This window comes from Psammomys obesus, unplaced genomic scaffold (genome assembly GCF_907164565.1).
Source record: "Psammomys obesus unplaced genomic scaffold, mPsaObe1.curated_primary_1811, whole genome shotgun sequence".
Taxonomy (NCBI): domain Eukaryota; kingdom Metazoa; phylum Chordata; class Mammalia; order Rodentia; family Muridae; genus Psammomys; species Psammomys obesus.
This window is the reverse complement of record NW_026592118.1, coordinates 5,549,648-5,566,079: the sequence shown is the minus strand read 5'-3', so window position 1 is coordinate 5,566,079 and position 16,432 is coordinate 5,549,648. Positions and strand designations below refer to the sequence as shown.

The 16,432-nt window shown below is 40.1% G+C and overlaps 1 protein-coding gene across 1 annotated transcript in view; it reads right to left on the bottom strand.

Annotated features, from left to right (window-relative positions):
- Positions 1-16,432, bottom strand: part of Grid2 (glutamate ionotropic receptor delta type subunit 2) — a 1,513,832-nt gene that overhangs the window by 387,345 nt on the left and 1,110,055 nt on the right. Inside the window, exon 9 of the mRNA XM_055612670.1 lies at positions 5,759-5,860. Within this exon, the coding sequence (XP_055468645.1) occupies positions 5,759-5,860 (102 nt within the window). The remainder of the gene's footprint in view (positions 1-5,758; positions 5,861-16,432) is intronic.

Below are 16,432 nucleotides of genomic sequence, written 5' to 3'. Positions count from 1 at the left end.
CCCACCTACTGTGCTGTCACTGCGCGCTGGCTGCCTTTTCCTTCTGTGACAGCAGCAATAGTTCTGAACAGTATTTTCTGTTGCTGGTGCTGCTCAGTGTTTGCTTCACTTGACTCCAATCCACACTGTTACATCTTCTGTTTTGAAGGTATTTTTATTGATTGATTGATAATTTCATACATTAAGACAATGTGTTCTGATCAAACTGAAGGTAGCCACTAAAACAGTCTTTCTCTTTGTGAAGATTTGTTTTGCTTTGTTTTGTTTGATAGAGGGTTTCCCTGAGTAGCCTTAGCTGTCCTGGACTCACTTTGTAGAGCAGGCTGGCCTTGAACTCACAGAACTCTACCTGCCTCTGCCTCCCAGAGTGCTGGGATGACAGGTGTGCGTCACTGCACCGAGCTTCATGAAGACTTCTTAACCAGTGTTTGGGGGTTTAACTCTTCTGGACTATTCATGAACTTCACTTCATAGAAGCGTATTATTTAATCCAACTCTTTTCATTTGTATGTCTTGCAACTAATTTTCACATCACTTATAAAGACAAATGTTCTGTCAATTAGACTCTCACATAACAATTGAAAGATTTATCTTAATTCAGAGATCCTAAAATATGAAAGACTGTATTTAAACATGTAAGACAGAGAAAAGTCATCATTATATCTTTATAGTAAACATCTAGTCACACATTTCTACAGGGTTATTAAATCATTTTATGGAGGATAGGCAGTAATGTGCTACATTGCATATTTAATGTAGATCAACTTCACTGGGAATATTTTTTTCAAAAACATTTTGAAAGCTTTGCAGAATGGTGTACTGCAGTGAAAGAAGCTTCTTACAGCAGATGTGTTAATGATAACAGTAGTTCTCAACCTGTGGGTCATGACCCCTGTGAGGCAGCGAATGACCCTTTCAAAGAGATTACCTAAGACCATCATCAGAAAACACAAATAAGGGATGTAGAAAAAGTGGGGAAGACCCTAGAACTCATTGGTACAGAGACAACTTCCTGAAGAAAACACCAACAGCACAGGCTCTAAGATCAACAATCAATAAATGGGACCTCATGAAACTGAAAAGCTTCTGTAAAGCAAAGGACACTGTCGTCATCAAAACAAAATGACTGCCTACAGATTGGGAAAGAATCTTCACCAATCCTTTATCTGACAGAGGGCTAATATCCAGTTTATACAAAGAATTAAAGAAGCTGAAAAGCAGCAAACCAAGTAATCCAATTAAAAAATGGGGAACAGAGAGAAACAGAGAACTCTCTGTAGAGGAATATCCAATGGCAGAGAAACACTTAAAGAAATGCTCAACCTCATTAGCCATCAGGGAAATGCAAATCAAAATGACCCTGAGATTTCACCTTACACCCATCAGAATGGCCAAGATCAAAACCTCAAGTGACAACACATGCTGTAGAGGTTGTGGAGAAAGGGGAACCCTTCTCCACTGATGGTGGGAATGTAAATGGGTACAACCACTCTGGAAAGCAATCTGGTGCTTTCTCAGACAACTAGGAATAGCGCTTCCTCAAGATCCAGCCATTCCACTCCTAGGCATATATCCAAAATATTCTCAAGTACACAATAAGGACATTTGCTCAACCATGTTTGTAACAGCCTTATTTGTAATAGCCAGAAGCTTGAAACAGCCCAGATGCCCCTCAGTGGAGGAATGGATGCACAAATTGTGGTATATCTATACAATGGAATATTATTCAGCAATAAAAAAACAAGGAAATCATGAAATTTTCAGGTAAATGGTGGGATCTGGAAAAGATCATCCTGAGTGAGCTGTCCCAGAAGCAGAGGGATGCACACGGTATATACTCACTCATATAGACATGTAATATAGGATAAACCTACTAAAATCTGTACACCTAAAGAAACTAATCAAGAGGGAGGACTCTTGCTAAAATGCTCAATTCCTATCGAGAAAGGCAAAGAGGATGGACACCAGAAGAAGGAGAAAACAGGAAACAAGTTAGGAGCCTCCCACAGAGGGCCTCTGAAAGGCTCTGCCCTGCAGACTATCAAAGCAGATGTTCAAACTTATGGCCAAACTTTGGGCAGAATGCAGGGAATCTTATGAAAGAAGTGGGAAATAATAGTTAGATCTGGAGAGGACAGGAATGCCACAAGGAGACCAACAGAACCAAAACATTTGAGCACAGGGGTCTTCCCAGAGGCTCTTACTCCAACCAAGTACCATGCATAGAGATAACCTAGAACCCCTGCACAGATGTAACCCATGGAAGTTCAGTGTTCAAGTGGGTTCCATAGTAATGGGAACAGGGACTGCTTCTGACATGAACTGATTGGCCTGCTCTTTGATCACCTCCCCCTGAGGGGGGAGCATCCTTACCAAGCCACAGAGGAAGACAATGCAGCCACTCCTGATGAGACCTAACAGACTAGGATCAGAAGGAAGAAAAAGAAACCCTTCCCAAGAGTGTACTTGGGGAGGGGAGTGTGTGGAGAAGGGGGAGGATTGGGATTGGGAGGGGAGGAGGGAGGGAACTAGAGGGGGGATACAAAGTAAATAAAGTATAACTAAAAATAAAAAAACACAAATATTTACATTATGATTCATAACAATAGTAAAATTGCAATTATGAAATACACATAAAGATAATCTTATGGTTGGGAGTCAGCACACAATGAAGAACTATTAAATGGCTGCAGCATTAGAGAGGTTAAGACCCATTGCTCTAGAGGAAGCTTCCTGCAGGCAGGGTGCCCTGAGGAAGGAAGCTTCCTGCAGGCAGGTGTTTTGTGTATGTTATTTCAGCCTCAGCACCTGGAAGCTTACTGCAGACATTTCTCTCAGGAACTGAGGAGTAAGCACATACTTCATTTGAGATGCCATCCACCACGTGAATAAGAATGACTAACAAATGCATGCCGTACAAATGATGATTTTGCTTCTTGAGCACTTTGTACTTCATGTATGTCTGCTCATGTTTTCCCATTTGGTTTTCTAAATTTTAGGTTTATATGTATACACAATGAAGTTTAAAACAATGTAAATTATCACATAAAAAATCAGATGGCATATTGGTCATTTATGACTACCTGCATTAATATAACTTAGCTTGTTAAGAGAGGGAAGAACATCTTCATAATTGCTTTGCAGTAACACAGACCACTTGGCATTCCTGGTAAGAAATTGATGCTGACTGCCAAGACATAGAAGAAAAAGTATCAGAGAAACAGGGGACAGGGTCTGCCTGGATGTCACGCCTTCATTTCTTTCACTTCAAGAAATAGTTCTGTGGCTCTTTTATGGTAGAAAACAAAAACACTTATATGTGACATCATTATGTAAAATGCCTTTGTGTTGCCAATCCAGGAACACACACCCTCACAGCTCATATTTAGTCTAAACCAACAAAAGTTTGTTTGTTTTTGCTTTTTGATTTTCTGATAGAGAAGACAGACTGGCAAAGCAGAGGCTTCTATAACTGAACTTTGAGCTGGAACTATCTAGCTCTTTTTAGCAACACGGGCATGGGAATTTAATTCACTTTTGTGTGCTGTTGTAAGCACCTGGGCTTAGTATAGCTCTTGCAGTATTTGATAGGGAGTAAATAAAGGATCATACTAGTTACTGTCTGCCTCTAGGGCCCCATGTAATGGAGTCTCAAATTACCTGATGCATGTTTGAGTGTTTATGTAAGGTCAATGAAATGTCATTAATAACAGTAAAAGTGGACTTTTCAAAACTTATGCAAAGTCAACCTCGTAACTTATCTGGATCTTACAGCACAAGTTTGCTAGGAAGTAAAAGTGGGGAAGTGGAGTTTCCAGATTTTGTTGTAATATCATAAAGGTTAAAAATCCTCCCTGGGGGACTTACATTGGGGCCTTTTTTTTTTTTTTTCTTTTTGGGAAAAGTACTGGAAATGCACTCCTGGAATAAAGATGAGTAGGGCAGCGCTCACATTGCCAGTTTGAGTACAACTGTAGATGAAGGCTTGGTTCTCTGGCAGCCTGGCACTTTGAATGCATCACGTTTAGGAGTAACAGAGGAAATAGAACAAGGCACTCTGTTTGGTTGCAGAGTGCTTGCAAGGCCACATAACAGAGTTAGACTTAGGAGCATGCATACAGGAAATAAATGAGGGCAGTTTCAAATTCAATCCCATGAGTGAATAAGCGTGTGAAGTTATTACACACTGGTTGTAAACGGTGAACATAATAAGAGTAATCAACGCTCATTCAACCGGGCAGCCAACTGGCAGGCGCATTGCAGGCAATGGGGAAAGCGACCTGTCTTTCCCGTCACTGCTTGCTCTCAGGATCTGTGCAAGGCTGAGTTTGCAGCAAACAGACAGGTGAACCTGGACTAGGCGGCATTACCACCACAGGAAGCACAACTGCCACAAACAAAACCACTTTATTTAGCCCGGAAGTGAATTTAAAATGATTGGTCCCATGAAGCTCTCCCCATAAAGCTCCCTTTTACCTCATTCAGAGTTTAAACGTTTCCAAATGCCCAGTCAAATGGAACCCCATAGATGTCTTACTTCTCTCTCTCATCACAGCAGGGGTGGAGAGATCCTGGTGCATCCCACGGGGAAGGAGCAAAAAGGTCTGGAGGCCAGGCTTCCTGGATTTGAATTTCAACTCTGCTCTGTCATCTGTATGCTCTTACACATACTTTTTTTTTTTTTTTTTACCTTGTGGTTGATTTGTTTTATATTTTCCTGGGTTAGAATAGTTTACACTATGAATATTACAATAACTGAAATATAAAATATACAGGGACTTCAGAGGGGACCTGACAAACAAATACTACACCTTAACATTTTCGCCTCATGTAGAGTCCACCTACCAAATTTTAAATCATACCCCAAAGCTAAGATTTGTATGTTCTCTACTCTATGTGTATTGCCAAGTCTATCATATGCTAAATACTAAATAAGTATTTGCTTAGCAACTGAATTAATTAATTTGCTTTAAAACTTTGTTTTCCTTTCTCGTAGAAAATCTAAGACCATGTACTAGCTTTCATAGTGTTTGTCACAGCGTTTCTACGCTAGTCACTAGAAAAAGGGATTAGTAATAGCTGTTTGTGCTTTCACTATCTCTTACCTATTAAGTTAAAACTATTAAGTGCAAATTGATATCTATACACTTAGGTTCAAACAGAAGCATATTCACATTTCAGTTGTAAAACATTGGTGAAATAATTATAAGTGAGAGCCTCATTAAAACAACAACTAGAAATAAATTATAGATGTGCCAAGAAGAGGGCATAGGCTACTCATTTAGATTTCTTTTGCAGATGGCTCAGATAATTTATAAGGAAATTATGTTTAGATCTGTTTAATTCATATTAAACAAGTATACAGAGAGCTTCTGGCACTGAATTGTAATGAGCATCTAGTTATTATCAACATCTCAAATAACCTCATCCATTCACTAATTCTGCAACCAATTTAGATGTGTCTGGGGAGGTTCCCTCTTCTTATAATATATAGAAAACTGTAGTAAATCAGACCTAAAGGTCTAAGGAAGATCTGAACAAAAGTTCTGTAATGAAAAGCACAGCCTACAGAAATCAGATTCAGATCACAGAGATGGGAGGTTGGGTAACAGGACCATTAAAGCTGTCTTAGAAATTCTAGTCAAGGCTCATGTAAAAGATCTTTTTAGATTATGACATTAGTTGATTAAAGAAAAAAAAAAGGCAGTGGAAGACAGAGGACACTCTGAGGTCTCAAATGCCATAAGACGGTGCTTACCAGAACAGTCACCACACGAAGGACCACGCCCCGCATGTTATTCTCCAGCTTCTTGTCAGTCAGTGACCCATTCAGACCCGTGACAGGATTCCAGCACCCAAGCTGCAAGGCAAAGTATCTTCGGTCACTTTTCTTACTCAAGAGCAGCCTAGTATCTCTGCGTAGACCTTGTAGAGAACTGTGCGCTACCTCATGGAATAACTAGTACAGAAAACGTATCTCGTGTAACAGCCAATGAAGCTATCAGAAAAGCCATGTCCTGCCTTTAAATACCATCCTATGGCATATGTCAGAAGCCAGCATGCTTTGCAAGGCTCACAGAGGATATCTGAATTAATGAGGAGTCACATATTCAGCAATAACCTCATATCCATAATGTGCTAATTGGAGGAATAAAAGTACACGTAACCCTTGCAGAATTTCTCACTAATGTATCAAGTTACTGCATTACTTAAATTCTCGCAGAGCCTGTCGTTTAATTGTATATTACTTTTAGTGGGAAAAATAACTTTAAAATATTAAAAATATTTAGTATGGACAGAACAGCAACTGCTTTTATGTAGGAGATAACATGAAGTGTGTATGTGCGTGTTTGTGTGTGTGCGTGTGTGTGTGCTTTAACAGCTCACAGAACACAAACACTTAATTTGGGTTTTGGTCAATGCTTATAATTTTCTTGGAATATTTTGACAACACTTCCATGAAAAACCATCTGCCTCTTGTAGTATCCAAATCTTAGGGTTACCAGTTTTTAAATTACTACCTTCAAATGTCAGAGGAATAAAAGTTGATTAGTCTCAACTAAAACTAAGGAGGAAAGAAAAGAAAATGGTGAGGCTCCAGTTAACGAATGACTTGTCTGGAAACAGAGCTGTTGAGAGAACAGGGTATGTGCACTGCGGGAATGGTGTCAGGTTCTCATCCCAGGGCCAGCTCCATGAGCATTTACACTGAAAATTTTTCTGTAAAAATTTAACAAGGTAAAAATGTAACTCAGCTTTCGTCATATTTGGAAACAATTTGATTAATTGAGTGATTAAAGGGGCATCTGGTTACTTGTGCCATTTCCTTCAGTGATGATTTATTTCTTTGTACTGAGTTTTGTCTGTAGCTTCCAAAGTCATCAACATACTGGCAAATCTTCCTCACAAACAAACAACTTAGGTGCTTCTTATTAAACCTTAAGCATCTCTTTGAGCTCCCAAAAGGTGTTTAATTAAGAAAACTGAAATGTGCTCAATATATTGTGAGAGACAGAGATGTCACAATATGATCAACAAAGCCAGGTTTTTCCTTATTAAAATAATTTGGAAAAGCTTGATAATTGTTGGTTTCAACTGTAAAAGCACATTAAATTCATACCATGATATGTCATTCTTAGTTACATAAAAGTCTAATTAGAACTTAGATCCAATTAGCAAATCCAAATGTGTTGAAAAGTCTAATTATCAGAGATTGTGCAGCCCTCTTGCCAAATTTACAACCTTGTGGAAATTCCTTTGAGCTTTTGTTCTTTTATGAGGTCACCCAGAGTCTATCCTCAATTGCATTGTTTGACAAGCACTTCTCTAATTACTTCAGGAGGATTTTATTTTCCTAGACCAAATATTGTGAGGAAAGGGAAAGGATGATGTTATTGAAGTCTCGATTTCCAGCCTAACAAGTGGCACTGAAAGACAGACATGAAGGAGAATACCACCGAACTGCTTCAGACACACAGGCACTTATTTTGCCTCCAGAGGTGTGTTTTGAATTTGATCAAACTGTTGTCAGTTTGCCCACCATTTGACCCACCATTTGACCTTGACCTTCTTACTGCTTTGTTAGCAGTGAGGTGGGTAGAACAATACATGCCAGGGTCTGAAAAGACCACTCACCCTCAAGTTCTGAGTTTCTTTCTGGGTCACGACCTCCTTTGAATACAACTAAACACAGTCAATAAATTGTAATTACAATAAATTGTAATGCATTCTCTCGTGGAAATGTCAACAAAAAAGTAGAATGGGTAGAAATAGGTAAATATTTGTTATCTTGACTTTAGCAGTTGCTTGGACATTATTTGTGCTGTACAATGTTTCTTCCCATGTTGCTCTTTAACTTTCTTTTTTTTTCAATTTAAATATTATTAATGAAATAAATATCTCTTATACGTAACTATTTTTTTTCTTTATTAATTACACTTTATTCACTTTGTATCCCCCCTGTGGTTCTCTCCCTCCTCCCGTCCCAATCCCTCCCTTCCTCCACCCTCTGCATGCAGGCCCCTCCCCAAGTCCACTGATAGGGGAGGACTTCTTTTCCTTCCTTCTGATCCTAGTCAATTAGGTCGCATCAGGAGTGGCTGCCTTGTCTTCTGTGGCCTGGTAATGCTGCTTCCCCCTCAGGGGGAGGTAATTAAAGAGCAGGCCAATCAGTTCATGTCAGAGGCAGTCCCTGTTCCTATTACAATGGAACTCACTTGGATACTGAACTGCCATGGGCTACATCTGTGTAGGGGTCTTAGGTTATCTCCATGCATAGTCCTTGGTTGGAATAGCAGTCTCAGGAAAGACCCCTGTGCTCAGATTCTCAGATTTTTTGGTTCTGTTGCTCTCCTTGTGGAGTTCCTGTCCTCTCCAGATCTTACTGTTTCCCATTGAAAGACCAAAGGATAAAGTGGCAGCTATCCTTAAAACCTAGAGTATGTGCAGTAAAATAGTTAGTAATGCCCTGAGGGGAGAGCTACCTCACTGCATTCTTTCCCCACCCACTAGAGATATGGTTGCTAGGAAACTGGACCTAGGGAGGGACACCTGGTCATTAATGGCCTGGGAACCTTCCTATAGCCAATAAATTCAAAATGTAGCATTTTGACCAATAGATGCTTGCCAGGCAGGAATTGCCACTGCCTTGGGTATGCTGGGAGGGACCAGAATCTATAAATCACCCAACTAACCTGAGCACTGGGCGCTCGGCTCCCACCGCTTCGGCGGTGGGGCTGTGTAGGCCCAAGCTGCAGCTTGTAATTTACAATAAAAAGACCCTCATGTGTTTTGCAATGGAGTCGATTCCTGTAGATCTTTTGGGGGCTCGCGAACTGGGTTTAACATTTGGAGGCCCCACCGAGATTCTAGGGCCCCCCAAGACCTCAGGACTGATCTGGAGGGTCTCATACCAGCTGGTAAGTGTCGTGTCTGTGTCTCAGTCTGTTGTGCGGTGTGCAGTGTTCACTTTGGCGCCTATCTTCTGTATTCTGTTCTACCTCAAGGCATCTGTATGAGTGACTAAATGTGATTTGGACAGACGTGTCAAACAATCACAGTCACTGAAGTTGGGAGAGACGTCCCCCAACTTCATCAGTATCTAGAGGTGGTCTAGAACCACCCACCACTCAGGCTTCTGTGGCACAGGAGTCAGAGCGGGAATCTGAAGGTCTGTTTTTACAGTACCTTACCCAGGAAGGGACTTGGGCCCTTCCTGGAGGAATTTCTGTAAGGCCTCAGTTTTGGTTCTGGGAAATTTGGCCAGCTGGTGGGTTTTTTTTTTTTTTTTGTTGTTGTTGTTGTTGTCGTCTCAGTGTCTCTGTGCAGTATTTATTTGTGTTTACCTTCTGTTTTCTGTTCTGAAAGGTCTCACAAAACTTGTTTAAAATGTGTGCCTATGTGTTTATTAGATCTGTAAACGCATATGTATAGTGTATCACGTGATATATCAAGTGCCTCAGTGCCTCACCTCCATCTTGACTTTGCCATGTGGGTTGTGGTGTGACTGCCATCTTGGTGTGGGTAAAAAAAAAAAAAAAAAAAAAAAAAAAAGGAACCTTGGTCATCAATTTTACTAAATGAAACCCAGCCCTGTGGTTTGTGCTAATTGAGAAAATTGCAGTTTTTAAAATGTATCTTATGGAGAGCTGTTTGTTTGTTAAGCTGCTTTGTTAATGAAAAAACATTTCCACCCTGTTCTTTACCTTGAGACAGAGAAAAGAGGAAGTTTCACCAAGTTCCTTAAAACTTGTTCGAAGTTCCTTAGAGTTTATGTGACCTTGGACCATCTTGTCTCCTACAGGGAAGTTATTTTAAAAAGAAGTTGGCAGTTTCAGAACTCCTCTTTGTAGTAATGTAACTTGTTTTTGCTTTGCCTATAAAAAGCAAATCATAGACGCTGGGCTCCAGCAGGATCATGTCAGAATGGAAAGGATTTTGATGAGAGTTTTTATGTTGTCTGAAAAGCAAAAGAGAGAGAGCAAGAAAGTAAAAATGTCTGGTTAAGCCAGAAAAAGGAAGCTAGGAACCTGAAGGTATACAGAATGTTGCAGAAGGTTAGTAAATGTATGTATAAAATAACCAGAGGGTATTAAAAAATAACTGTATTTTAAAATATGTTGTACTTCATTTAAAAGGCTGGTGATTCCTCATTGCAAAATGTTTTCTTATGCTCTTTTAAGGGGAAAAAAAAATTCTGGCTGATAGGTTTGGTATGGCTAGAATAATTCATACAGTTTAAAATTGTTCTGTATTGTTCTGTTATGCAGTTGGTTCTAAAACTTATTTAATCACTAAGTTAAAAACTCTTGGTTGTGGGGGATTATGGATGCTCCACAGTGTTTGCTGTATCAGCAACACCTAATGGCTATGTTTGGTATTGTCAGTCGCAGCCTGTGCTAATGCTAACACATGGTTAGCCGCCATGATGGTTCAGGGATAGAGAGCACGTGAAGCTGTATTTTTGCTGCCATATTTGTTTAGGGCTTCCAGCTGAGTTCAGTTACACATGGCCAGCTGCCATGCTGGTCTAGAGATAAAGACGGTGGAGCCACCATTTGGTTCAGGTATCCCAGTTATGTTCAGTCATCTGATTAGTGCTAAATGCAAAGTTTTTTTTACTGGTCAATTTTAATACAAGTGGTAGGAGCAGCAAGATTTACTAGCCTCTCTATGAACTGTATCTGATTAAAAGGTTTGCTTTGATTTTAGTTCAGAAAGAGCAGATTTAAAGTCATGCTAAATGCTGCAGTTGAGCCTTACCTAGTCTCTTTGTTCAGGTTTTTTTTAAGGTTAAGCCTAGGATAGGTAACTATAAAGTTTGCCTATTTGTCTTAAAATATATAGTTCTATAACATGCATCTCAGAAATATGCTAGAATTAGAGATCATAGCAATCTGTTTTATAGGGCACAGTTTAGAACAGATGATAAAGACAAAGAGTAACTCAGATATGCTGGTTCTCAAGCTTGTCAAAGACCTGATGAATATGGCATTTTAACTGTGTAAGCTTATTGTGACAGAAAGTCCCGAAATCCTGGCAGTAGCTCCCCCAAGGTCTCCGAGAAGATTTGGGCACAACAGATGACTGTGACTCTGGATTGTGGTATGCTAACCACTGGGCAATACTGCCCCAACTGGCCCACTGCTAGGGCCCAGCCTAAACTGTGGACAAAGCGGGGGACACCTGAAGAGCCATTGTCTCACATTGTGAGAGGCAAGGTGAGGTCAATCACTTCTGTTCCTCTTTCCACAGAAGCAGTAGAAGCAGTCTCTCACCTTCTGTGCCTGGCTGGACAGCCTCTGTTCAGGATGCTGTGAGACACAGGAGCCAGGGACACTGTCTAGGTGATGGACTAACTAGTCATCTCTGTCATTTTGATCGGCACATAAATTAGTATATTTATTTAGCTTATAATTTATCCTTCTCAGGTCTCTGAATACCTTAATGGCTATGCTAAGCTTACAGTAGCTTTGCAGCTAGAGAGAAGACAATTAGATCCACTGTTAGCTCATTGATCAGTTCATTAGCTAGAATTACTGGTTACTAGATCTCTTATTTAGAAAGGAAAACAGGTTTGCCTTGCTCACAGAATTCATGTTAGTTATCTGTGTCTTAAGATATATAGCTGGATAAAAAAAAATACAGAGCCTATATAGAGTCTGAGGATATAGGAGTTTAAGTTGTAAAAATCTAGAGAGTGTTGTTATTTAGTCTGAGAAAATGTTTCAGGGTTGATAAATACAAAAAATTGGAGTGACTAAGTTGATGTTTTAAGGTATATAATTATAAGTTATAATAATATAAAAATAGTTTAAAGCATGTTAAAAATGGGAGATACTTTAGATCTCTCCCCCCTCTTTGCTACTGTTGTGCTTATGTTAAGAGATTTCAGAAGTTCAGAGTTTTGGCATTAATCAATAGAGTTCTGATAAGTTGATGGAGCACTGACTGCTTATTATTCAGTCACCAGGTTGAGATTTTAATTTCCTTTGGTTGGCTTCTGGAGATAGACTTAAAGGTGCTTCTCGTTATGTTAAAAACATTTGTTTAATGTGTATATCTGACCCAAAAGTCATAGTTTTTAGTATGGTATTCTTAATATCTGCCATTTCTGGGGTAGATTTTGACACAGGAATATCTTAAACCTATTCCTTCTAGTTGCTTTGTTAAGAAAAATCCAAGCATCCAGGGTTTAGTACTAAAGCCAGTAATATATTTCTGCATAACTTTCCAGTGTAAACATGAAGATGGGGTCTAAAAGTAGATGCTGAGTGTATAAAAAAATTGCCAAGCTCCATTCGTGGCTAATTACCAACAGCTATGCCCACAGAAGAAATGATACCACGGACACACTTAAGTTGTTTATAAAGGTTATAAAACAAACAGCTAACTGATTCAGTGGGATGCAGTTTTACCTGTTACTCTCAGAATGTTATATTAGCTTTACTGAATATATATTTCCTTTTGTGTACCAAAAAGTTCATATGAGTTTCAGGATGTGACCTGGATCTTGCATAGCTCAAAAGGATCACAGATGAGATTTTCCCTGATCTTTCCCATTTAATAGATAAATTTTAACAGTCTGAATTTGTCTCAGCAGATTTTCACCTGTTTAACTCTGTTCTGGGATCAGCTGTGGACTGCAAGCTGAAATCTGGACTTCCTGGAAACTGACCTGATTGCTCCCTGCCTCTTCGGGTAGATCAACTAACCAGATGCTTGGGACTGCCCTATTGCCCAGCCTTTGACTGGCATTTCAGCCTCCCTAGCCCCTGATGCCTACGGTCCAACGGTCAGCATTGAAGAAGCTCCAGAAGACGGTCTTTGCCCAAATCCCCCCTAGCAGGCTGAAATGCTAAGTCAAAAGGGGCTCCCTGGCATTAGCTATTATCTTGGGCATCTGCTTAACTGAAATAAAAACTAATATTGCAGCAACTTGGCTAAAAGCCTAGAGAGACCCTAGGAAAAAAAAATAATAGTTCTTCTTGGCTTACTACCACTGAAGGGACCCCCTACTCATTTTGATTTTTATTTTGGGGCTATGTATTTTCAATTACTTAATGGCTTTCATAAAAAAAATGCTTGAGCATTACACTAATGGTATTAAGATCCCATTATAAAAAGGTAAATCTATAAGATACAAGGGGTCATGTCTGGAAGACCTTAGATTGGGACTTCAAATGATCATGGGAAAGGGGGAAATGAGAGACCAAAGGATAAAGTGGCAGCTATCGTTAAAACCTAGAGTAGGTGCAGTAAAATAGATAGTAATGCCCTGAGGGGAGAGCTACCTCACTGCATTCTTTCCCCACACACTAGATATAAGGTTGCTAGGAAACTGGACCATCCCCGTAGGGAGGGACACCTGGACATTAATGGCCTGGGAACCTTCCTATAGCCAATAGATTCAAAATGTAGCATCTTGACCAATAGATGCTTGCCAGGCAGGAATTGCCCCTGCCTTGGGCATGCTGGGAGGGACCAGAATCTATAAATCACCCAACTAACCTGGTACGGGCGCTCAGCTCCCACCACTTCGGCGGTGGGGCTGTGTAGGCCCAAGCTGCAGCTTGTAATTTACAATAAAAAGACCCTTGTGTTTTGCAACGGAGTCGATTCCTGTAGATCTTTTGGGGGGCTCGCGAACTGGGTATAACACCATTTCTTTCCTAAGATTCCCTGCACTCTGCCCAAAGGTTGCCCATAAGTCTCAGCATCTACATTGATAGTCTGCAGGGCAGAGCTTTTCAGAGGTCCTCTGTGTCAAGCTCCTGACTTGTTCCTTCTTTTCTCCTTCTTCTGATGTCCAGCCTCTTTGCCTGTCTGGATAGGAATATCGAATGGCAGAGAAACACTTAAAGAAATACTCAACCTCATTAGCCATCAGGGAAATGCAAATCAAAACGACCCTAAGATTTCACCTTACACCCATGGCTAAGATCAAAAACTCAAGAGACAACACATGCTGGAGAGGTTGTGGAGAAAGGGGAACCCTCCTCCACTGCTGGTAGGAATGTAAACTACTACTCTGGAAAGCAATCTGGCGCTTTCTCAGGCAACTAGGAATAGTACTTTCTCAAGATCCAGCTATACCACTCCTAGGCATATATCCAAAAGATTCTCAAGTACACAATAAGGACATTTGCTCAACCATGTTTGTAACAGCCTTATTTGTAATAGCCAGAAGCTTGAAACAGCCCAGATGCCCCTCAGTGGAGGAATGGATGCACAAATTGTGGTATATCTACACAATGGAATATTACTCAGTAATAAAAAACAAGGAAATCATGAAATTTTCAGGTAAATGGTGGGATCTGGAAAAGATCATCCTGAGTCAGCTATCCCAGAAGCAGAAAGATGCACACGGTATATACTCACTCATGTAGACATATAATATAGGATAAACCTACTAAAATCTGTACATCTAAAAAAGCTAATCAAGAGGGAGGACTCTTGCTAAAATGCTTAATTCCTATCCAGAAAGGCTCTTTAACTTTCATGTGTGTAAGACTGTCTCAAACACATAAATTTACATGTATACAGATCACAAGACATCTGGGCTTTCCCGAATGATGATTTTCAGTGCATGGTGTAGTTATTTTATTGTGTGCCATCTTATGTGCATTTTGACAATAACATTTTCCACGTTGTTCCAGTCTCTTAATAACATTAGACTGGACTTTAAGATTGGTGAGTCTCATGAGAAGCAGGAAAAAACAGGGAACAGGACAGGAACCTACCACAGATGACCTCTGACAGACTCTACTGATAGAGGTATTGAAGTAGAGGCTGGGACTCATAGCTAAACTTTGGGCAGAATGAATGGAATTTTATAAAGAAGGGGGCGATAGAAAAACCTGGAGAAGAAAGGATCTCCAAAAGAGACTAACAGAGCCAAAAACTGGGTCCTGGGGGCCCTGCAGAGACTGATGAATTTGTCTCATGCCTTTTCACAGCCATGGCTACTGATGTGGTATCTTTCTATGTTAAAGAAATTAAGGAACTCAATGGCAGGCTCTTTGTCCTCTCCATCCCCAAGGGAGGAGCAGTCCTGTTAGGCCACAGAGGAGGACATTGCAGCCAGTCCTGAAGATACCTGATACAACAGGGTCAGATGAAAGGGGAGGAGGTCTTCCCTTATCAGTGGACTTGGAAAGGGGCAGGGAGGAGGTGAGGGAGGGAGGTGGGATAGGGGAGGGAAAAAGGGAGCAGGATACAGCTGGGATACAGAGTTAAGACAATGTAACTAGTAAGAAAAAAATTAAAAAAAAAGAAATTAAGGTTCAGAGCTATGAAGTGCTTTGCTCAACATAAAACTTACAAAGCAAAATTATTCTCATAATTTATGACCGTAATTATAACAGTTACATACTGTACAATGTGTCAAATAACTGAAGGTTTTACTTTTTTTTTGAGTTTTACTTTTATTCACTCATTTAATTATCAAACCCCTTGAAGGAAGGAACCACTGTTGTCACCATTGTATAGAGGGATCTGAGTACAGAGAAATTCTCTGTAGGGAGAGATCAATTTAGTTACAATAAATGCTAAACTTGTTTCATTTCCTCTAAGTTCTAACAATGTGTCCTAAACAGTGTAAGATGGATGGGGAAATAAGCAACAGGGGCACACAGGGACAATGCTGAGATGGATTTCTCAAATACTGAAAGCTCTTGTTTTGGGTTCAAACACAATCATCTCTCTGAGGTTCATTTCCAGCTATTCCTCCTGATTATAACAATACTTTCAAATAAAAAGCAAGAAAAAAAATCAGTGATGTTCACATGTATTCAAAATAAATCACTGTCTACAAGTAATATTCCTTGAGGCAGAATAGCACTGAGAAGAAAAATTTTGGGGGGGCCCTGAAGGAATTTCACCAGGATCAAGTTCAGGGCTTTTCAAGCTGCTTTTCTGCTTCTGTTGTTTGAAATCTCCTTAACTTCACTTGTCTGGAAGTAATTGGAGAGTTGTCTGGTTATTTTTTGTTTTGTTTTAAGAAACTAGAGACTAATAGTGAAAATATGCAGTCACATACTCCATGGAAGATTTTAAAAGATTTATTTTTGTATTTTGTGTGTGTGTGTGTGTGTGTGTGTGTGTGTGTGTGTGTGTGTGTATGTGTGTTTGCGCACACACACACACACACACAAATGAGTGCTGATACCCTTGGAGCCTAGAGGAAGGAACTGGATGCCCTGGAGCTGGGGTTACAGACAATTGTAACTTCCTTGATGTAGGTTCTATGAGCTGAATTTCAGTCCTCTGCTAGAGCAACCAGCACTGTTAACTGCTGAACATCTATCCAGCCTCTCCTATAAACTCTCTACTCAGCCAAATGCTCTCCAAATAAAATGAAAGTGGCTCCTGCAGTCTATGAAATTTTCAGAAAGTCTCCCTGCTGATAGTGGAAAGGGTTTGCTATCTAGGA